This window comes from Tinamus guttatus, unplaced genomic scaffold, assembly GCF_059628265.1.
Source record: "Tinamus guttatus ecotype Peru unplaced genomic scaffold, ASM5962826v1 Tinamus_guttatus_pri_ptg000008l, whole genome shotgun sequence".
NCBI classification, from domain to species: Eukaryota; Metazoa; Chordata; class Aves; order Tinamiformes; family Tinamidae; genus Tinamus; species Tinamus guttatus.
Window position 1 is genome coordinate 3,494,032 of NW_028288542.1, and position 16,962 is coordinate 3,510,993.

At 38.2% G+C, this 16,962-nt stretch overlaps 1 protein-coding gene across 2 annotated transcripts in view; it reads right to left on the bottom strand.

The window, feature by feature from the left end:
• The window catches only part of RPGR (retinitis pigmentosa GTPase regulator), a 36,409-nt gene extending 20,599 nt beyond the window's left edge, over positions 1-15,810 (bottom strand). The window contains exons 1-6 of one of the 2 annotated variants that reach the window (XM_088521927.1): positions 15,714-15,810; positions 13,620-13,745; positions 6,569-6,661; positions 4,235-4,297; positions 2,500-2,658; positions 1,008-1,157 (exon numbers count right to left, since the gene is read on the bottom strand). In XM_088521927.1, coding sequence (XP_088378053.1) covers positions 1,008-1,157; positions 2,500-2,658; positions 4,235-4,297; positions 6,569-6,661; positions 13,620-13,745; positions 15,714-15,762 — 640 coding nt within the window. In that variant the 5' untranslated portion in view covers positions 15,763-15,810. The remainder of the gene's footprint in view (positions 1-1,007; positions 1,158-2,499; positions 2,659-4,234; positions 4,298-6,568; positions 6,662-13,619; positions 13,746-15,713) is intronic. The other variant, XM_088521934.1, reaches the window with a different exon arrangement.
• Between the last annotated feature and the right edge of the window lie 1,152 nt (positions 15,811-16,962).

Sequence of the window (16,962 nt, forward strand, 5' to 3'; positions counted from 1 at the left end):
AATGGCATATTCTTGGATTGGTATATAGACACTGTATGTGAAAAAGTACCATTTATCAAGTAAACTGAGAAAATTATTTAAAGGGTTAGTTCCTGGGTACCCATTAAAATCTTGTCAATTGAAACTATTAATTCTTTGAAATCTTTAATTATTCCAATGGGACTAAACCGTAAAGCTTGATCATTTAAATCTATACACCTTGGAGGAATTCATTCCCATTTATGTTTAATACTATCATTATTGATTGATAAATTGAACCACATTGGTATTATTAAAAAAGAAAAGAGAGGCATCATCATTTTGGAAAACAAGAGGTTTGGTTTGGAAATCAGAGGCCAGCTCATGGCAACATTCACTTCTCCTCAAAAATTTCAGATTTTTATATATTACCTATTTAATTTACTTCAAAACTTAAAATTTAACATATAACATTAAACCTTGACAATCATGTTGCAGTGCTGGCAAATGAAATGAATTTTTCCTCAATCTATTCAATAGTCTATTCAATATTTGCATTTCTAGGGAAGAGGAAGATTAATTGATCACCAGACAAACAACAAATATATCAAAAGTTGGATTATTGAAAAAATAGTATTAATCTACATTTGTCATAGCTTTCACGAAAACAAAATTAGAGTGGTAAGACATTCTTTCTAACAACTTTTTGTAAAACATAGTGCCAATGCAAAATATTCTTAGCATTTTTTTCTCGTATTACTCATTACTAATCACCATATTACTAATTCAATCATAAATATACAATTATATAACAGATTACATCAGAGTTTCCCAAGTAAATTAGGGATTACGTTTCAGAGAAGCTGTCTCTGGTAACATTTCCCAGGGTCATAGACAGCTAGGTAGGTAATTTTCTCTTCCGCGAGAGCATTTATAACAAGTAACATACCTATTTTTGGAAGTAATTAATGTCTCATGAGCTACTTTTGCCAAGACAACAACGAGAACCACCAACTTAAGTGTAGTAACTACTGTTCTCATTTTCTTACCTGTTATCAAGGCAGAGTGATAATATCCACAGGATACTGAGGAAACAGGTTTTCCAACAACCACTTGACAAGGGACACAGACACTGGCTTCATTAGCCAAGCCAATCTGACCTTCTGAATTGTCACCCCACATAAAAAGCTGTCCATCCTCTAAAATAAAGATAGAGAAAGTGAATGGCCTTAAAACCAAAAGTACGCTAATAAAAAGTTAATCTAACCATTTAAAAGACTTCCATAAAATGTATGTATGACTGCTAAATGTCATCATCAGAGAGACATGAAGTGATACTTAGTACAATGCTACAGAACTGTCTGAAGTAAAAGGATATCTTCTTTTCAAAAGCGACAGAGCAAACATAGTGATAACTACTGTTGGACCATAATGGCAACAGTTAAAATACTATGTAAATACATTTCTTCTGAAAGAAGTAATATGGACAGTGTAACATATCCTACTAATTCTTTCCTCGTCTTTCTCTTCACAGGTGATTACCCTACCCAGCTGTGCTCTCCTTTCCTCAAGCTATCACAATAGGTGTTCCCACTTTACTAAGACCACCTTCTGTTGACAAAGGTATCAATAGCAGCAACAAGAAGCAAAAAACAAGGTAGAAAAAGGTAAAAATGAGCATCAAAAAAGGATAAAAAATCTCTAGAAAACGTGGTTTTCTCTCTGTGTATTTATTGGTGAAAAATAAGCTGAAATGAGCAAAACCCAGCACCCACAGGGTTAATGAGATCTTAGGCAATGTTACAAAAAAACAACAAACCAAAGGACAGCCTGGCATCTCCCTTGTACTTTCTCATGCTCTGTTACATTCTGAAATTACAGCTTGAATAATTTATTCTAAGCACGTACAGAAACAGCTGCCCTATAGCCAGGCTTGAGAAATATAAAAATTAGATTACAGGGGAATAAAAGAGCACCCAAGCAGTGGTTGAAAGTAATATAGCCGCTTGGATTTCATCAAGTCTCCATTGTACAGCTTTGCCACTGGAGAAAGCCGGCCTAGGTTAGGTCTCCCTGAGAATCAGCAATTACACAGTTGTAGAGCCTGCAGCTGTAGAGCAAAACAGTTGTAATAGAAAGTGGAATTAAAGAAACCGAGTTTTCTTGTGATTCATGTTTTGTAGCTGCCTTTTGTGGTAACTAACTGAAGCTCTTCCCACTTTGGGGCATTTATTACTATCTCTTATTTGTGTAAATTCTTGGTACTTACACGCTTGGATCCCACTATATATGGCTGCCAGCACAAAATATTCTCTCTTGATCTGAAAGTATTTTCACAAATATTGTGGGAAATTATGGAGACTGCCACCCTTGTCAGATTTTGTTGAAATAGGAAGTGGCTAAAAACAATTTCTGGGGTGACTAGGAAAGGGGACAGGGAGACAGAAAACACACACACATGCAGACAATGCTAATAAACAAGTACCCCTGGAACACCAAGCTGAAAACACATTCACAGATTTTATTAGCTGTTTCTCTTACCAGTTATTGCTGCTGAGGTGTATGATCCAGCTGCTAGCTGTTTGATCTTGTGCTGGTTGCTAAAAAAGCTAATTAAATGAAATGTGGTCCTTTCCTCTGTGTCACCTAATCCCAGCTGACCTTCACTGTTACCTCCAGCAGCATATACATTTCCTTTTTCTGCACACAGAAAAGCACATGTAATACACAGAATGAGCACATTCTCGTCAGTGACAGCAAGACAGCAGAAATACTGAGGCAAGTCATTTAATTTTTCTATGGAAAAAAATATAACAGAAAAGTTGGTGTCTACTGCCCTGAGATATTCTAAAGGTGAAGGCAGATTTTGTGTTGTAACTAGCAAGGAGGCAGTCCTGCTTACACTTCATTGGGAACATGCTAAAGCTTTTCCATGTACTTAGACCAAGGGAGCCTCTCCACCATCCTGGACATGGATCTAAAAAGTAAACATAATCTGAAGTGCTTCAAGAGTTCTAACAAAGTGACTTCCAGGGGCCCCGGTAGCCAGAAGAATCTGCTTTCCCAAAGACTGCACAATTGAATTTAAGATAAAATGGTAGGAAAATGGAGAATGATATCAGAGGCAAGAAAATTAAAGTCATGTTAGTACATAAGAGATGCATAATTTCATAGTTTTGAACCCTGCGAATGAAACATACTTTTGCATAGGTTATTATAATTATTTTACTCATTTCAACATTTAAATCATTTTCTATTTATCTAAGTAGCTCTTTATCCTGTTTTACAATCTTAATATTGAAGTTATAGCTGATGATTGTTATCTTTACCTTAAAAGGAAATTTATATATTTTAGTATGTTTCACATTTTAAGTGCTCATCTATGAAAAAGATAAGGCCCACTAACAACACAAACCCGGACACAAATGTGATAAGCAACTGTCACAGAATTGATAAATGGTCCTTGCTGTATAAATAGCCACAAATTATTTAGGTAAAGCATACACTAAAAGTGACTAATACTTACCCTGTGCAGTCTGGCATACTCAACTGTTATTAAAATGTGCTGTTTTATTTTAATAATCTTACTTACAGAGCTCAAGGTATCTACATGTATAAATCCTCTAATAAATAACACTCCTTACAACATCACTGTAAACATAAGGATTGCAAACACAAAGTGGGCTATTCTTTTCCATAAATTTTAGAAGCCTGACAAACATCTGCATCAAATCTCTGTATACTGTCTCTCTAAAAAAAATATTTTTTAGTTTAAATTTATGATTTTTTTATTTAAAACTAAATAAGTCACATTGTTAAAAGAAACAGCAAAATGCCTTGTCTTAACTAAAATGCAACAAACTTTGGAAGGCTTCAAAACAGTATCCTTTATGTATCTTTACCTAAATATACAATTGCACACTGCTGAAGATACATTACTTGTCAAACATAAATTTGAGTACAGATACATAAAAACACTAGTATACTTTTACAGTCCTTTAAAGGAAAATTGGTAATTGTTAATTGCACTTCAAATGTAGGCAACAAATTTTTTCTTCCTTCCATTGCTAGCAATTTCCTATATAATACTAATTAATACATTTCTTGGTGTGGAATAATACAAGCATTCAAAGAACTGTATAGAAAATGCATCTTAATAGCCTCCTTTTGAGGTTTTTTTTTCTTTCCTAAACAGTTCTGGATTTCCTGATGAAGTTTTGCATGAAACTAAAGGAAGAAATCTACCTTCAAGACATATACAATATAGATTACATACCTGTGTAAACTAAAGTGTGGTTTCTTCCACAAGCAGCAAGTTTCGTTTTTTCTGGTTTTAAAGCTATAAATTGAAGAAGAAAATTTACCAACAGGTTGATAGATAGATGGTTCAACAACAAAATGCTATGCTCTACAGTGGGTTGATTTTTTTTTTCATATTTTTACCCATGGAATGTAAAGCTACAACTTTAGTTGGCTATCTGAGCTTAGCACATCACTTTCATTCCGTGCAAGAAAGGGAAACACATTGGTCTAAAAATCTTGTAGCAGCCACGACACTGTCTTTATCTCAAACACCACCCACCCAGGCAGGTACTTCTCAGCAGCTTGGTCACGGTGAAAGGCTGGTAATGTGTGTAAGAGGAGTTATACAGAGTTATTTCAGTGAGAAACACTGATTACAGGGGTGCCTTTTCTCCCAGGCTAAGCGCACCCCACTTCAGAAGCAGAGGAGAACCAAATTTACTGGCCTTTCCCTCCTCTCTCCCATTACTGATCTTTGCCTTAACTTCTATCTTTCCTCTACCGTGTTTATTTACCCTATACAATAATTTTGATGCTTTTAAAACAGAATTACTTTTACATAATATGATTTTGAAGTCACTTTCCCACTACACTGGTCTATGACAAAGCTGGTAGCCATCATTTCTTTCACAAAGTCTTACTCAGTCCTTCCAACCCAACCTTTATCAGCTTTGTAGCACTGAGATTATGCTCCCTTTTACTTTCTACCAAATCACTAAGTGTGAATTGTCTCTGGTGTGTCCTGCAGGCACAAACATAAATCCTCCAAACTCTGAGCCCTGCCTATTCTACCTGACACCTACCCCAGACTGGAAACTATGGCATTTTCAATGTTGGCCTCTTCTTACATCCTTAATTCGTTGCTTTTTATCCCTGTGCTCTGCCTCCTGCCTCAGAGATGATCTTAATGACTCCTCCATTGGTCTGTGCTCCCTATTCTTCCTCCTACTTACACTAACAAATTGTAACAGATATGCAATATTTACAACATTTTGGGTATTTTTTTGTCCAAAAAAAATATATATATATATATCATTAGCTTCTAGTCAAATGTAAGACTTGTTTTTTAGAAAACACGTGGCCATGAAAATTCGGTCCAAGCAGAAGTTGAAAAGCCTGTCTTTGCAATCCCATTGCCAAAGCCAGGCAATGCCTGAAAGCTCATGAAAAAAAACTCCAGGGCCTTCTCCAGGCATCTACTGCCAAGAGAAGACAAACACCCCTGCCTTGTCACATTTTTCAATGAAAGCCAGGCTGGTTTTGAATTCCTGACATATTCTCTTTGACTTTTATTGTCCTTTGCGATTTGATAGTTCAAACAAAGATAGATACTCCATTCATTTAAGCCAAGGTAAGAATCAGCCTTTCACATGTTTGACAAAAGATGTGAACCTGGGAGCGGCTATTCTCCCTCTAAAGTAAAATGCAGAGAGAGGAGCAGATAAAGACAGCAAAATACACTAAAACAGGAAGGAGTTAGTTTGAGCAAACTCATTAATTTGGTTTTAATGAAAAACTAACAGACTGACCTGCTGACAGAAAGGATGAGAGTAAATAGATTTAATGGTGTAGAGGAACACGTTAATGGCACGGATCTGATCTGACATAAGTAAGAGGACAGGAGAAAATACTGACTTGTTAGTTTTGTTTGACCACACAATATGCCTGGGAAAGATTAAACAGATAAGTAAATGGGATGGAAACGTATTGCACAAAATATAACAACATATGGGCATTTATTTTACTGCTTTTTTCAGACTTCATACAAATATATTAACATTTATGTCCCCCTCAGGCACTTATTACCCTTGCTAAAATATAGTAACGCTTGTAGAAAAACTCCATTTCTAGTTTATAGATTTTTTTAGTTTATAAAGGAACAAAGATAAATATGATACAAACATTACATACAGTGCTATTGCAACCCTTAATCTCTAACAATGCACAATATGGCAGAGATCAAGCACTGGATCAATTTCTCTGCAATCTGGGATTTCCCTGCAATGTGAAGACATGCAGAAAAGAAAAATATTACACAAAATGAGAACCCTCAAAAAGATAAGATTGTAACTATCTGAAAAGGTAGGATTGTAACTGTTTGAAGAAAACTTCATGCTGTACTTAGAATCTGACAATGACAAAAAATCCACCAGGGATCCTTTTAAACTATCTCTGTGTGCTTGTACAATAATATGCCGAGTATGTGATGAGTAAAGAAAGCAGAATCAGTTATTTTGGAACTGCATATTACAAAGCACTTTTTAATGCAGGTCACTTTTCAAAAAGACAAAAAAAAAATCAAACAAACCTTTAACACATGTTGGTTTGCTGACAGTATTCTTTGATCCTAGTCCTAATTGGCCCCAGTTGTTACTGCCAAACATGTAGAGTTTACCATTTCCTGAAAAAAAAAGGGCACAAGAACCCATAGGAGAGTGTGATTATTCAAAAGCTTTATAAATGTGGGCAACAAAAGGACAGTCAAAAGATGGTCAATCACACATCACACTATTTACTACTTCCTTTTTAATGCAACCTCTAAAATTATTCAAATCCATACTGTAATATAAATAGTAACTACTGTCCTTGTGCTTTTACAGGAGAAAAGCAATAATTACACTACATATATCAAGAACTGTGTTTTTTTCAGTACTTTAATGCAGTACTTTTGTTCTGCATTTGGCTCCCTTTGTTAGTGACATTGACCAAGTTAAAAAAAAAAAAGAGATTTGTTTAATGGATGGTATAGCTAGTAGCTTTATCATGATCAAAAGATCCTTGGATTTTAGGGGAATGCACACAATCAGGACAAAAAAAAGAAAAACACATTGAAATGATCTCAGTAGATAGCATGAATCTATTACTCTCAAACAAATTTTACATAAACCTACTTAGTGAGAAATTCTCAGTCAGAAGAATCCACAAAATGGCAGACCCACTTCCTGAGGTTCAGGAACCAAAGTATCAACAGAACCACTAATAAAACAGCAGTTCATTTAACTGAGGATCCACACCTATTACTCCAGAATTCACCTTACTTTATTGTTGAAAGCAGGAAAGTCTATTTTATTACCGCCAAATATCTTCTTCTTGATCTTGAAAGGATTTACAAATATGTGCTTCTACAGAACATGCTTTATGATAAATTTTCAAATGTGTTTGCAAGGTATGTGTGTTCTTCTTTGGATACATATATCCACAGACATATAAGCCTTTTTGGTTCTCTGTATCTTTCACCACGGACTATTTTGGTATTCTCATATAAGAATAGAATATATAACAATCAGACTGGCAGTTTTGTACACCTAAATGCAAATGTTATGTCACAAAACTATGCAGGAATAGTCATGGAATCATGTCAGAAATTGATATGACACAGCTTTCGATTTACAAGTTTGACCATTCCAAATTCCTCTTTTAACTCAGAAAAATCAGAGTTTTTTAGAGGATGGATTGATGAGCTTGAGACATGCAGATCAGATACTGAACTGTGACTCCTGATAACACCTTCAAAAATTTTTTTTACATTATTTTTAAATATTACCGTTTATAAAGCTGTAAAGTCCACATACAAAGACAGAATCCATGTTCCAACAGAAGTCCTTCCAAAGCATCAGATGTTTCCAAAATCAAGGTGTTAAAAAAATCTTTTAGAACAACTACAAAGTCACTGTTTACTTTTGCTGGAACTTTGCAGCCCTTTGCGAGTTAGGGATTCCAACACAGAGCTCTCACATAAATGAACTTTCAGTCACCCAGCTACCAATAACTATCACATGAGCACAACACGTAACTGCAATTCCACACAGTCGTACCAAAATATTATGGCTGTTCTGTACTTAAGTAACCTGGGTTGCTGGAGGAGGTTTCTGAATGCAATTTACAGAGTTTGATGTTATACTTCTTTTGTTTTTTTAAATGCCTACTCTGTTATAAAAAAAAATCCATTTTCCCCTCTAAAATATAACCATATAGTTAAAAAGAAAAAACAAAGCAACGCCCCTCCCCCCAAAAAACAAACAGAAACCCAACAATAAGTTGGGTTCTCTAAAGACAAAACCAAATTCTTGGATTGAATGACTTTTGAAATAATAGCAATGTGTCAGTAGTAGCTCTTACCAATGAAGCAGGGAGAAATCTGAGGTGAAATTACATTAACAATTTAATTAATAGTATTTATACCATCATTCAAGCTGTTGATTATGCAGTCAGGTTAAAATGCATACGCAATTGCCTGAGAGCAAAGCACACCTTTGAAATGTAGCATCCTAGGCTGCTGTAGGTATCTCTACACCCTCTTCTACACCTAATAAAGGCCTTTTTGAGAGAGCAGCACTCACGTGGAAGCAAGATACCTGGCTGCCATCATTCGATTTGATCACACTGTAGTTCATCCATTCAGAATTCCAGTACCGGCTGGGGGCCGCCAGCTGGAGAGCAGCTCTGCAGAGAACGTGCCTGGGAGTTTTGGTGGCCACCATGCTGACCATGGGCCAGCAACACATCCTTGTGGCAAAGGCGGCCAGCTGCCCGCCGGCCAGCAGGCCCAGAGAGGTGATCCTTCCACCCAGCACTAGCGAAGCCACACTTGGCATGATGGGCCCACTTCTTAGGCATAAGAAACCTCCTTTTTTAACTTTACTTGAACAGGAGGGTAGGACCAGATGATCTCCTGGTCCCTTCTTAATTCAACTATTCTGTGATTCTTTTCATCCTATAATCTGCTACTTCATGTAGCAGTCTGTTAATTCAGATGTTGCTTCTGAAGTCAAGAAGTTTAAGAGATGAGAGGATTTTTTATTATTATTATGTAACAACTGGGTGACAGCCTTTTATAATTTCAGGCTTTCAGCACTTATCAGCATAACAGAAAACTGCAAAGTAGATAATTCAGACAGTGAATTCAGACCAACAGGCACTGCAGAGCAACCAAATCAAATGCCTGTAAAGAAAGAACACATCTGGGTTCTGGAACAGGGACACGATGCAATCTGAGCTGGCCAGGAAATGTGACAAAATTTTGCATGCAAAAAGCCCTACTTCTGTAATTGCATCCTGAGCTATCTCTAGTCATCACCACAGTTGCATTGAAGTGAAAATTACTTCAACAGCAGATGAATAGGCAAGGATCAGAGTTCAAAACCTTGCAAACTTGAATTGCTTGTCGCTTCCTTTTTGGTGCTGATAAATGCAGAGCGTGGCTGGCTGCCATCTGGAATGGCTGGCAGAAGACAAGTCCAGCAGAGCAAGATTAATTACTCCGGGTAACAGAAGGGAAATGAGAATATCAAGAAACACACCACCGGGATTGTTTTGGTGACAGAAATGCATACTCCCAACTCTAGGCTTCAGGTTCCTCCTGAGGCAAGACTGGGCAACTCCTCCAAAGTATCTATATATTGGCACAACACTAGTGGATGTCCCACCACTATTTGGAACTATTAGGGAAGTCACGGGATGCTTAGATCTTAAGGGACAGAGAACTTTGTGAGAGACAAAGAAGAGGTGCTTCCTGACCAGCACCTTTCCCATATGGGTGGCTGCCCTCAGAAACGTGATTCCTGGCAAATCCACCCATCATGAGCACCTCTGGTTCATGAAGCTAGAATAGAGGCATTCATACAGCAGCAGGGAATATCAGCTGAGCAAAAGTTGCCTCATGGTAAGATGCCCTGATAAGAAAATAGCCAGTAGACAAGAACTCCTATGACTAATGTTTAAAGATACGTTTTACGTTATTTTCTCTGTTGAGTTTTAAATGATACTGGTAGGGGGAGACATAATATAGGCAGACTATGTACAGATTTTGAGTATTTATATATATATTGCTGATTGTAAGATTCTTTCAGGAAGCTACGCCTGCGCAAAACTTCAGGACAGAGAATAAAATGCCAGGCACCACAGTTCCTTTGTATTTATTTGTGCTATTTTGTGAATAAACCACTTTAACAGTCCATTTAAAAGCCGTATTCAAATCAAATGCATCTCAGGAGAACGACATGACAAATCTCATGACAAGTTATGATATTCCCCAAATACAAGCTTTATGGCACAATAAAAACAGCAGTATTTAGGACACAACACCATACAAACGAAAAGAGCTCAGCATGTTGCTTACTTCATACTTTTGCTGATCTTTGGTACGTGTCGGAGCCATCTTCCTTATTTTTCCCTTGAAGGTGATTGCAAAAGATACTATGACATGTTCTGATGGCCTGTTGCTAGGCAGAAAGAAGGGATTTGTGTCCAAAGACCTGGAGAGACTGCGGTGTCTCTGGTGTAAACTGTTGAATGTTTAATGCCTTACAATACTTGAAATTACATGCATAATATCACGTTGTGCTTCGCCATACGCCTCTTCTCAATTCCATTTTTTCACTCGAGACTTCTTTCTTCGTTCTACTCCCTCGCACCGGGGACTTCATTCCCTCCAGAGCTCTGAATCTAAAAAATGAATCTTCTGTCATCACCATCTTCCCCTTCACAAAGGGTCAGTCTCTCTGATCAAGTGTGGGCAAGCTGCCTAGGACACCCTAATCAAGGCCAATAAAGAATAAGATGGATAACCATTAGTTTTAGCAAATGTGCAGAAAATATATTAAGAGTAAGGAATTGAAAATAAATTCTTAAAAATATGCTCAAGAACACTTACTTCAGAACAGCTCCCAACTGGAGGAATATACATGGTTGCTTTCTGAAGCCTGCAGCTGTAAAAAGATGTAGTGAGCGGACGGTCAGTATTCTTGGGCCAAAATGTAAGAGTAAGGTAATAAATGTTGTTAAACATATCACAAGTGATGCTGGAAGACAGATTGCTCATGATAGTGTTAAAGGTCTAAGGAACTAGCTTGTAAAATACTTCCTTGAACATTTTAATCAAGACCATGCCAGAGGAAGAGAAATGTGAATAAAGAAGTAAAAAAATTAACCCAAAACTCCAAAAGCAGAGGAGAAAAATGTTCCCCTGACTAGGCAAGCAAGACAACTCAAAGTCAGAAAGAAACCGTCACTGCTTCCATCTATTTGAACACACAACCACAGTATGTAGATAAAATTTATTTTGGACTGTAACTCCTAAGAAGTCAAAGAACAGACCGCTTTATATTTACTTTATGCTTTTCATCCTAAAAGTGATATAGAAATATTGATGTTGGATTAGACGAAAGTAGTATTTGAAATTTTCTGAATATTTTTGTTTGAAAACAGAATATTAGTTCCTGTGCATTTTCGTCACTTGCATTCAGTCAATTTTCAGTGCTACATGTAGCTGTCTCTCTTGCCCAAAACAAGTTTTTTGGAACGTGAAATCAGTTTGAGTGATTATTTTGTTAATGATTACCTTAGTATAAATCTGATATATTTCGATCAGATTTAAATCTAGTAGTATTCCTACTTTTCCCTATATACAGAGGTCCTAATACCTCTCCCAGCATGAAAAAAAAAAAGGATAGGGCAATTTTGTGCCAGAAAAAATGAAGCACATGTTAACACCCACCTGCTCGAGACGCTTCCCCTTCCTCAACAAGTTTGTTGAGCTCTTCCAGGCCAGGCCAGGCTCAGCTGTTTCTCAGGGAGCTCCTGGTTCCCCACGAGACCTGCGCTCCTCTTGCACACTTCTGGGTTCCTCTACTCCAGGTGTTGCCAACGTTAAATGGCATCCGCTGAGGGCTGCAATTCCAGTGCATCATCCCACTCTGCCAGCAGCGTGTGGTGCATGGTGCACATGTACATGCACAGGTGCCAAAGACAGATGAGGGACAGACATTTTCTGTAGGCCTTTGTCTTTTTGTATCACAGCTGCAGGTTCTCTCCCGTTGATCCATGAGGATCAGTACTTTGCTCTTGTTTTTGTTTCTACTTTAAAATGCCCTAAAAAAACCTCTTGGTATAAAATCAATTTTGTACCCTCACTTCTACCCTTCTCTTCCAAAGTTTTGAGAAAAATAAGATATTTTTATTTAGAAGTTCCCTTGGTGACACGTTTTCACACTGCAACAGCAAATGCCAGCTGCAGATACGTTTTGGAAACACAGAGGGCCAATAGGCAAAGATAGAAGATAAAGGATACTGAATGCAACTGTGATCTCTTAGGTAAGCTTAAAAAGCTGAGCAGATTGTTGCTGGTTAGGTAACAGTGTTGGCACAGGCACACACCAGGGGAATTCGAAGAGGAAATTTAAATTGACCAGTCTAAACTTAGAATAATTCTAGTGCTTTTCCAATTTGGGTACTACCATTTGGAAAGATGTATTAAAATGAAAAAAATCAAAAGAAAATTTCCGCAGTACTCAGGGTTATATTCTGACAAATTTTATGCAACAGACAATCTAATAAAATACATTAAATCCAAGATGCATAACGTTTTGTACAAAACATAATCTATTCATGGTTAAATCACCTTCTATGAAATGAGGCTTGAACAATTGGTTGTATAATTTTATCTGAAGATATTCTGGAGTCCATGCAATCTATATTCCTCTTTTATCATGCTTGAAACTGTCCTTTCTAAAAAAACATCAGCATCCTCAACTTTTCTGGGGGACATGGCAGGAAACCATCAACAAGAATTATTTAATTACCAATGCCCCAAATAAACCATAGGACATTGCTGGTGAATTAAGATATTTCTGTAAGAAAATTCTGAAAACACACTTAAGATTTTCTTACTACAAAGTTTCTATTATCTGTCAGAAGCCAGTTTTCAATATAACTGACACATGTTCAACAAATTGGTCTCTCTCGTGTGATTTTAAATAGAACAAATTCTTCAATGAGCATTGCTTCAAAGAAATGAGAGGGAACATTAATAAAGACGGTACATTGCCTCAGAGCTTCTTGGAATGTTTTTGTAATTTGTGATTTTAGTAGGATTTTTGAAGGTTTTTATCCGCTCCTTCAATGGTTACTTTCAGTTCACATTCAATCAGTATTTCAAAATTTATTTCCTGAGAATTCTATATACTGTTTCAAGCAGGTTCCCAGTGAACTTTTTAACTGTTGTCAGCAAATCCCATTTACTCCCATGACACAAATCTCTCTGTTTAAGACTGTTAGCTGGACAACATCAGTTTTGCATAAAGTATTCAAACTGAGCAACATCATGATTAGTTTATAGCTTACATAATACATACCAGTCCTTAATATAATTCACTCGTGCATTCCTGAGCATATCTTGGGAAATCCTTAGGTCACCTTTCACTAACTTCAGTCATCTGACATTTAAAAAGGAGTTCCCTCTCCTCTAAACTCATTTTTATATTATTTCTACCTAAAAATTCACATGATTTCATATGAAGTCATAACTTCCAAGTTGTCCAAACATACAACCTCTTATCATATACTTCATTTCCAATACTGACCTGTAACAATAGCAGTGTGCTCATCTCCACATGATATGTGTACAGGTTTGTCATTTTTGAACCAGAACTTGCTAGGAATGTTTTCTGCAAAACTGCTTTTTCCGAATGTGAAAACAGCACCTGATTCTAAAACATAAAAAGACAAGGTCAATTTTAGTGCAAGGAAATCTTGCCTCACACATTAATACAGTAACTTCCTATCTGATTACATATTTTAGTTACTTTTTTTCCCTATTTAAAAATGATTGAAGAGTTTTCTCCCATTTCACCAAGATGCCTTCATTTTCAGGCTCATATTTTGGTCCTCCAGTTTCTTCCTAGTGTCCAAGAATCTCCTATGAGACTAGGTATTGTTTCAAGGTACTGTTTTCCAAGGATACAATAATTTACTTGAAAGCACAATAATGTACTTTATCAGTGCCATCTAAGAAAAACTAGTAGATACAAGAGACAGAAAAAAACTCTGAGAAACTGTCCGCATACAGCAAATAAAAGACTGATCCTGAAAGCAGGTTGAAACCAAGAGTTCTCACTTACGTTTATGCTTGAATTCAAACAGATTTTCCAAACTGCATTAGAGAGATACACACATACACACTGTAAAGAGGTGACAGGCTCCAAACTGACCACTCTTCCTCACTCATCTGCAAAGATACGCGTGCTCAAAAATGGCCCCTAGAATCAAAACTCTTAGCCTCCAAAACCACGGGTTGCCACAACTGCCTTCGATCATATGACTGTGAACTAAAACAATGGCACAAAACCACCCCAGAACATAACCCAGATAGATTACAAGGGTGGAAGTGCTATCTAGTTTTCTCACTTCTTCACACTTTCAAAAGCAAGTGTCAGTACTGCTGTTTTAAATGATCTAAATTAACTATTTGCTCAGCTTGTAAAGGAACTTGAGTGTTTTGAGAATACTTTTCATCAAAACACTTCAAAATACTTCCTCAAAATTTAAAGATTGAACCAGGACTGTAACCATTTGAATCATTTGTCTTAGAAAATACTCCTTCTACAGGAAAGTAATAGAACGACATTGTGCCAAAGCAAAATTGGCGCCTATTTTAAAATTTCAAATCTTGTGCTTTAACTACCAAGTCATTCTTCAGCAAATGAAAAAAAAATAGAATTTACAATGTTTTGAAGAATAACTAATATGCTATAGTAAATGAATATACAGAATAACAGCTGCTTCTGTTACAAAAGTAACATTGTTTACGCAGAAAATACAACAAAATGTTGAATTACATTCAGTGATCTGCACCCCACATCCAATACCCAAAGTTCTCTCTTACCTGTAAATTTGATATTCATTTGTATAGTTCTTTAACATAACAGTTTTTCCATATTTACAAATGGCTCATTATTTTATATACTCCTTTCAAGCAAGTTTGTATTTGCTGCCTATGGGTGCATTTGATTTTGTTTTATAAAAAACAAGACTTTGCGTAGAAGAATTCAAACTTTATAAGCATATAAGCTTGCAATCGTGGGTATACTGGCAGGAGTTATCTAAAAACATTATTTTCATTTTGGTTTTTAATCCCAGCCTGGAAAGACACCCACACTGAATATCATTTGAACCTTCTTACAGAGATCTTTCTGGCACTAGTGCTACAGGACAGATCAAAAACATGAGACAGAAACATTAACAAGCAGAAGAACCATATAATTTTTAGTTTAGGGCATACACACAAAAACAAAACAAACAAACAAACCAAAAAGTAGTAGTTCATACTGCCTCAGCTAAGTGTCCTTTACAGCTCATGAATCGCACACCCGAAATCCAAGTTGCCGATCGGGAAACCAAACCCAAGTAACTTTTAAAAGTGAGGTCCGCCAAGCACCAAGGAGTCGCTTGAAGTCTCAGAATGAAGCGGCTGCTCCCAGGCTGTCCCGGGTCAAAGCACAGAGCAAATCCCCCCTTTCCCTGGGATTCCTCCCTAACGGCAGGACGGCCCCGGCGGGCAGCCCCACGCCGAGCGATGTCTCCCCGGACGCCCCCCAACAGGCGCGCGGCCCCACGCACGCCCGGAGCGGGACCCCGCGGCCGCCGCCGCCTCCCCGCGCCGCGCGGGGGGCACTCACCGGGCACCGGCAGCTCCCCGTCCTCCTCGTCCTCCCTCTCCGCCGCCATGGCGGCTACGGGCGGAAGTAAACAAAGCCCGCGCCGCTGGCAACCGCCATGGAGCGCGCCCGGCCCCCGCCGCGGCCCCGGCCGCAGCGCCGCGCACGCAGGCGGCGGCGGCGCCCCCTGCCGGCCGGCGGGTCGGGACGGGACGGGACGGGGCGGGCGGCGCCCGTTGGGGCCGCGGGCGGCATCCGCCATTGAAGCCCCCTGTGCGGCCTTTAGTGGCCCTCGCGAGTCTCGGTTCCGGGAGGGAGGATGCTGAGGGCTGCCGCCGCCCGCGCCTCCCCCCTGCCCGCCTGGGCATCCCTCGCTGCTCGGGCGCAGTCCTCGGCGGAGGGGAGTGAGCGCCAGGAACTGCATGTGGGAGGAAGGTGCAGCCGGGAAAGAAATTCATGCCCGGGCTTTCCCCCGTGTGCCTGGTTGCCAGGCTCTTTCACTCACTTTATGCTCTTTTCTGTTATTTATTTATTTAACCCAGTGCAACATCCTCTTGCAGCTGCTGTGTTTTCCAATCTTCTCTCCTTTTTTTTTTTTTTTTTCCCTAAGCTCCTCAGTTTGCCCTCGGGTTGCCTGAACAAATGCAACCACCATCCTGCGGGACTTCTGCAATGCAGGTTCTCCTTCTTGGGCAGCCAATCTTAAATTTTTTAATATATTGTTTAGCTATCTGATGTTAGCTATCTGACAGTTAGCTAGCTTCCTCTCCGTAGAATATGAACACATCACTGCCTCTGAGAAAATATATTTTTTTGGCCTCATGCCATTGCCCTGAATTAAATAAGTACTTTAAATACTTTCAAGTACTCAAGGCCATATTTCAAAAGCACCTATAGCACCTGCAACATAAAGTTTTACTTGACAGAAATATCTGAAGATAAAAATTTTAAATAAAATCATATCATTATTTAGGAACTGCAAATAGCTAAATGTAAAGAGAATTTTAAAGCAAATGGTTTTGTAGGTCATAATACTTGAATTTACTGGGCCTCACTGTGGTTTAATGCAACCAAAACACTATTTAAAGCTTATTCAAAAAAAAAAAAACCCAAAACCTCAGCAACATTGCTTGTTTTTATTTTAGTCATTCTGCAGTCTTCTCTTGTCCTTTTTCTGCTTGGCTATGCTCCTGTAAAGTATTTAAGAAGCATGAAATTGCTAAGAAATGATACTGACACAGATGAAGTATTATGGTCCCACGTAGAAATG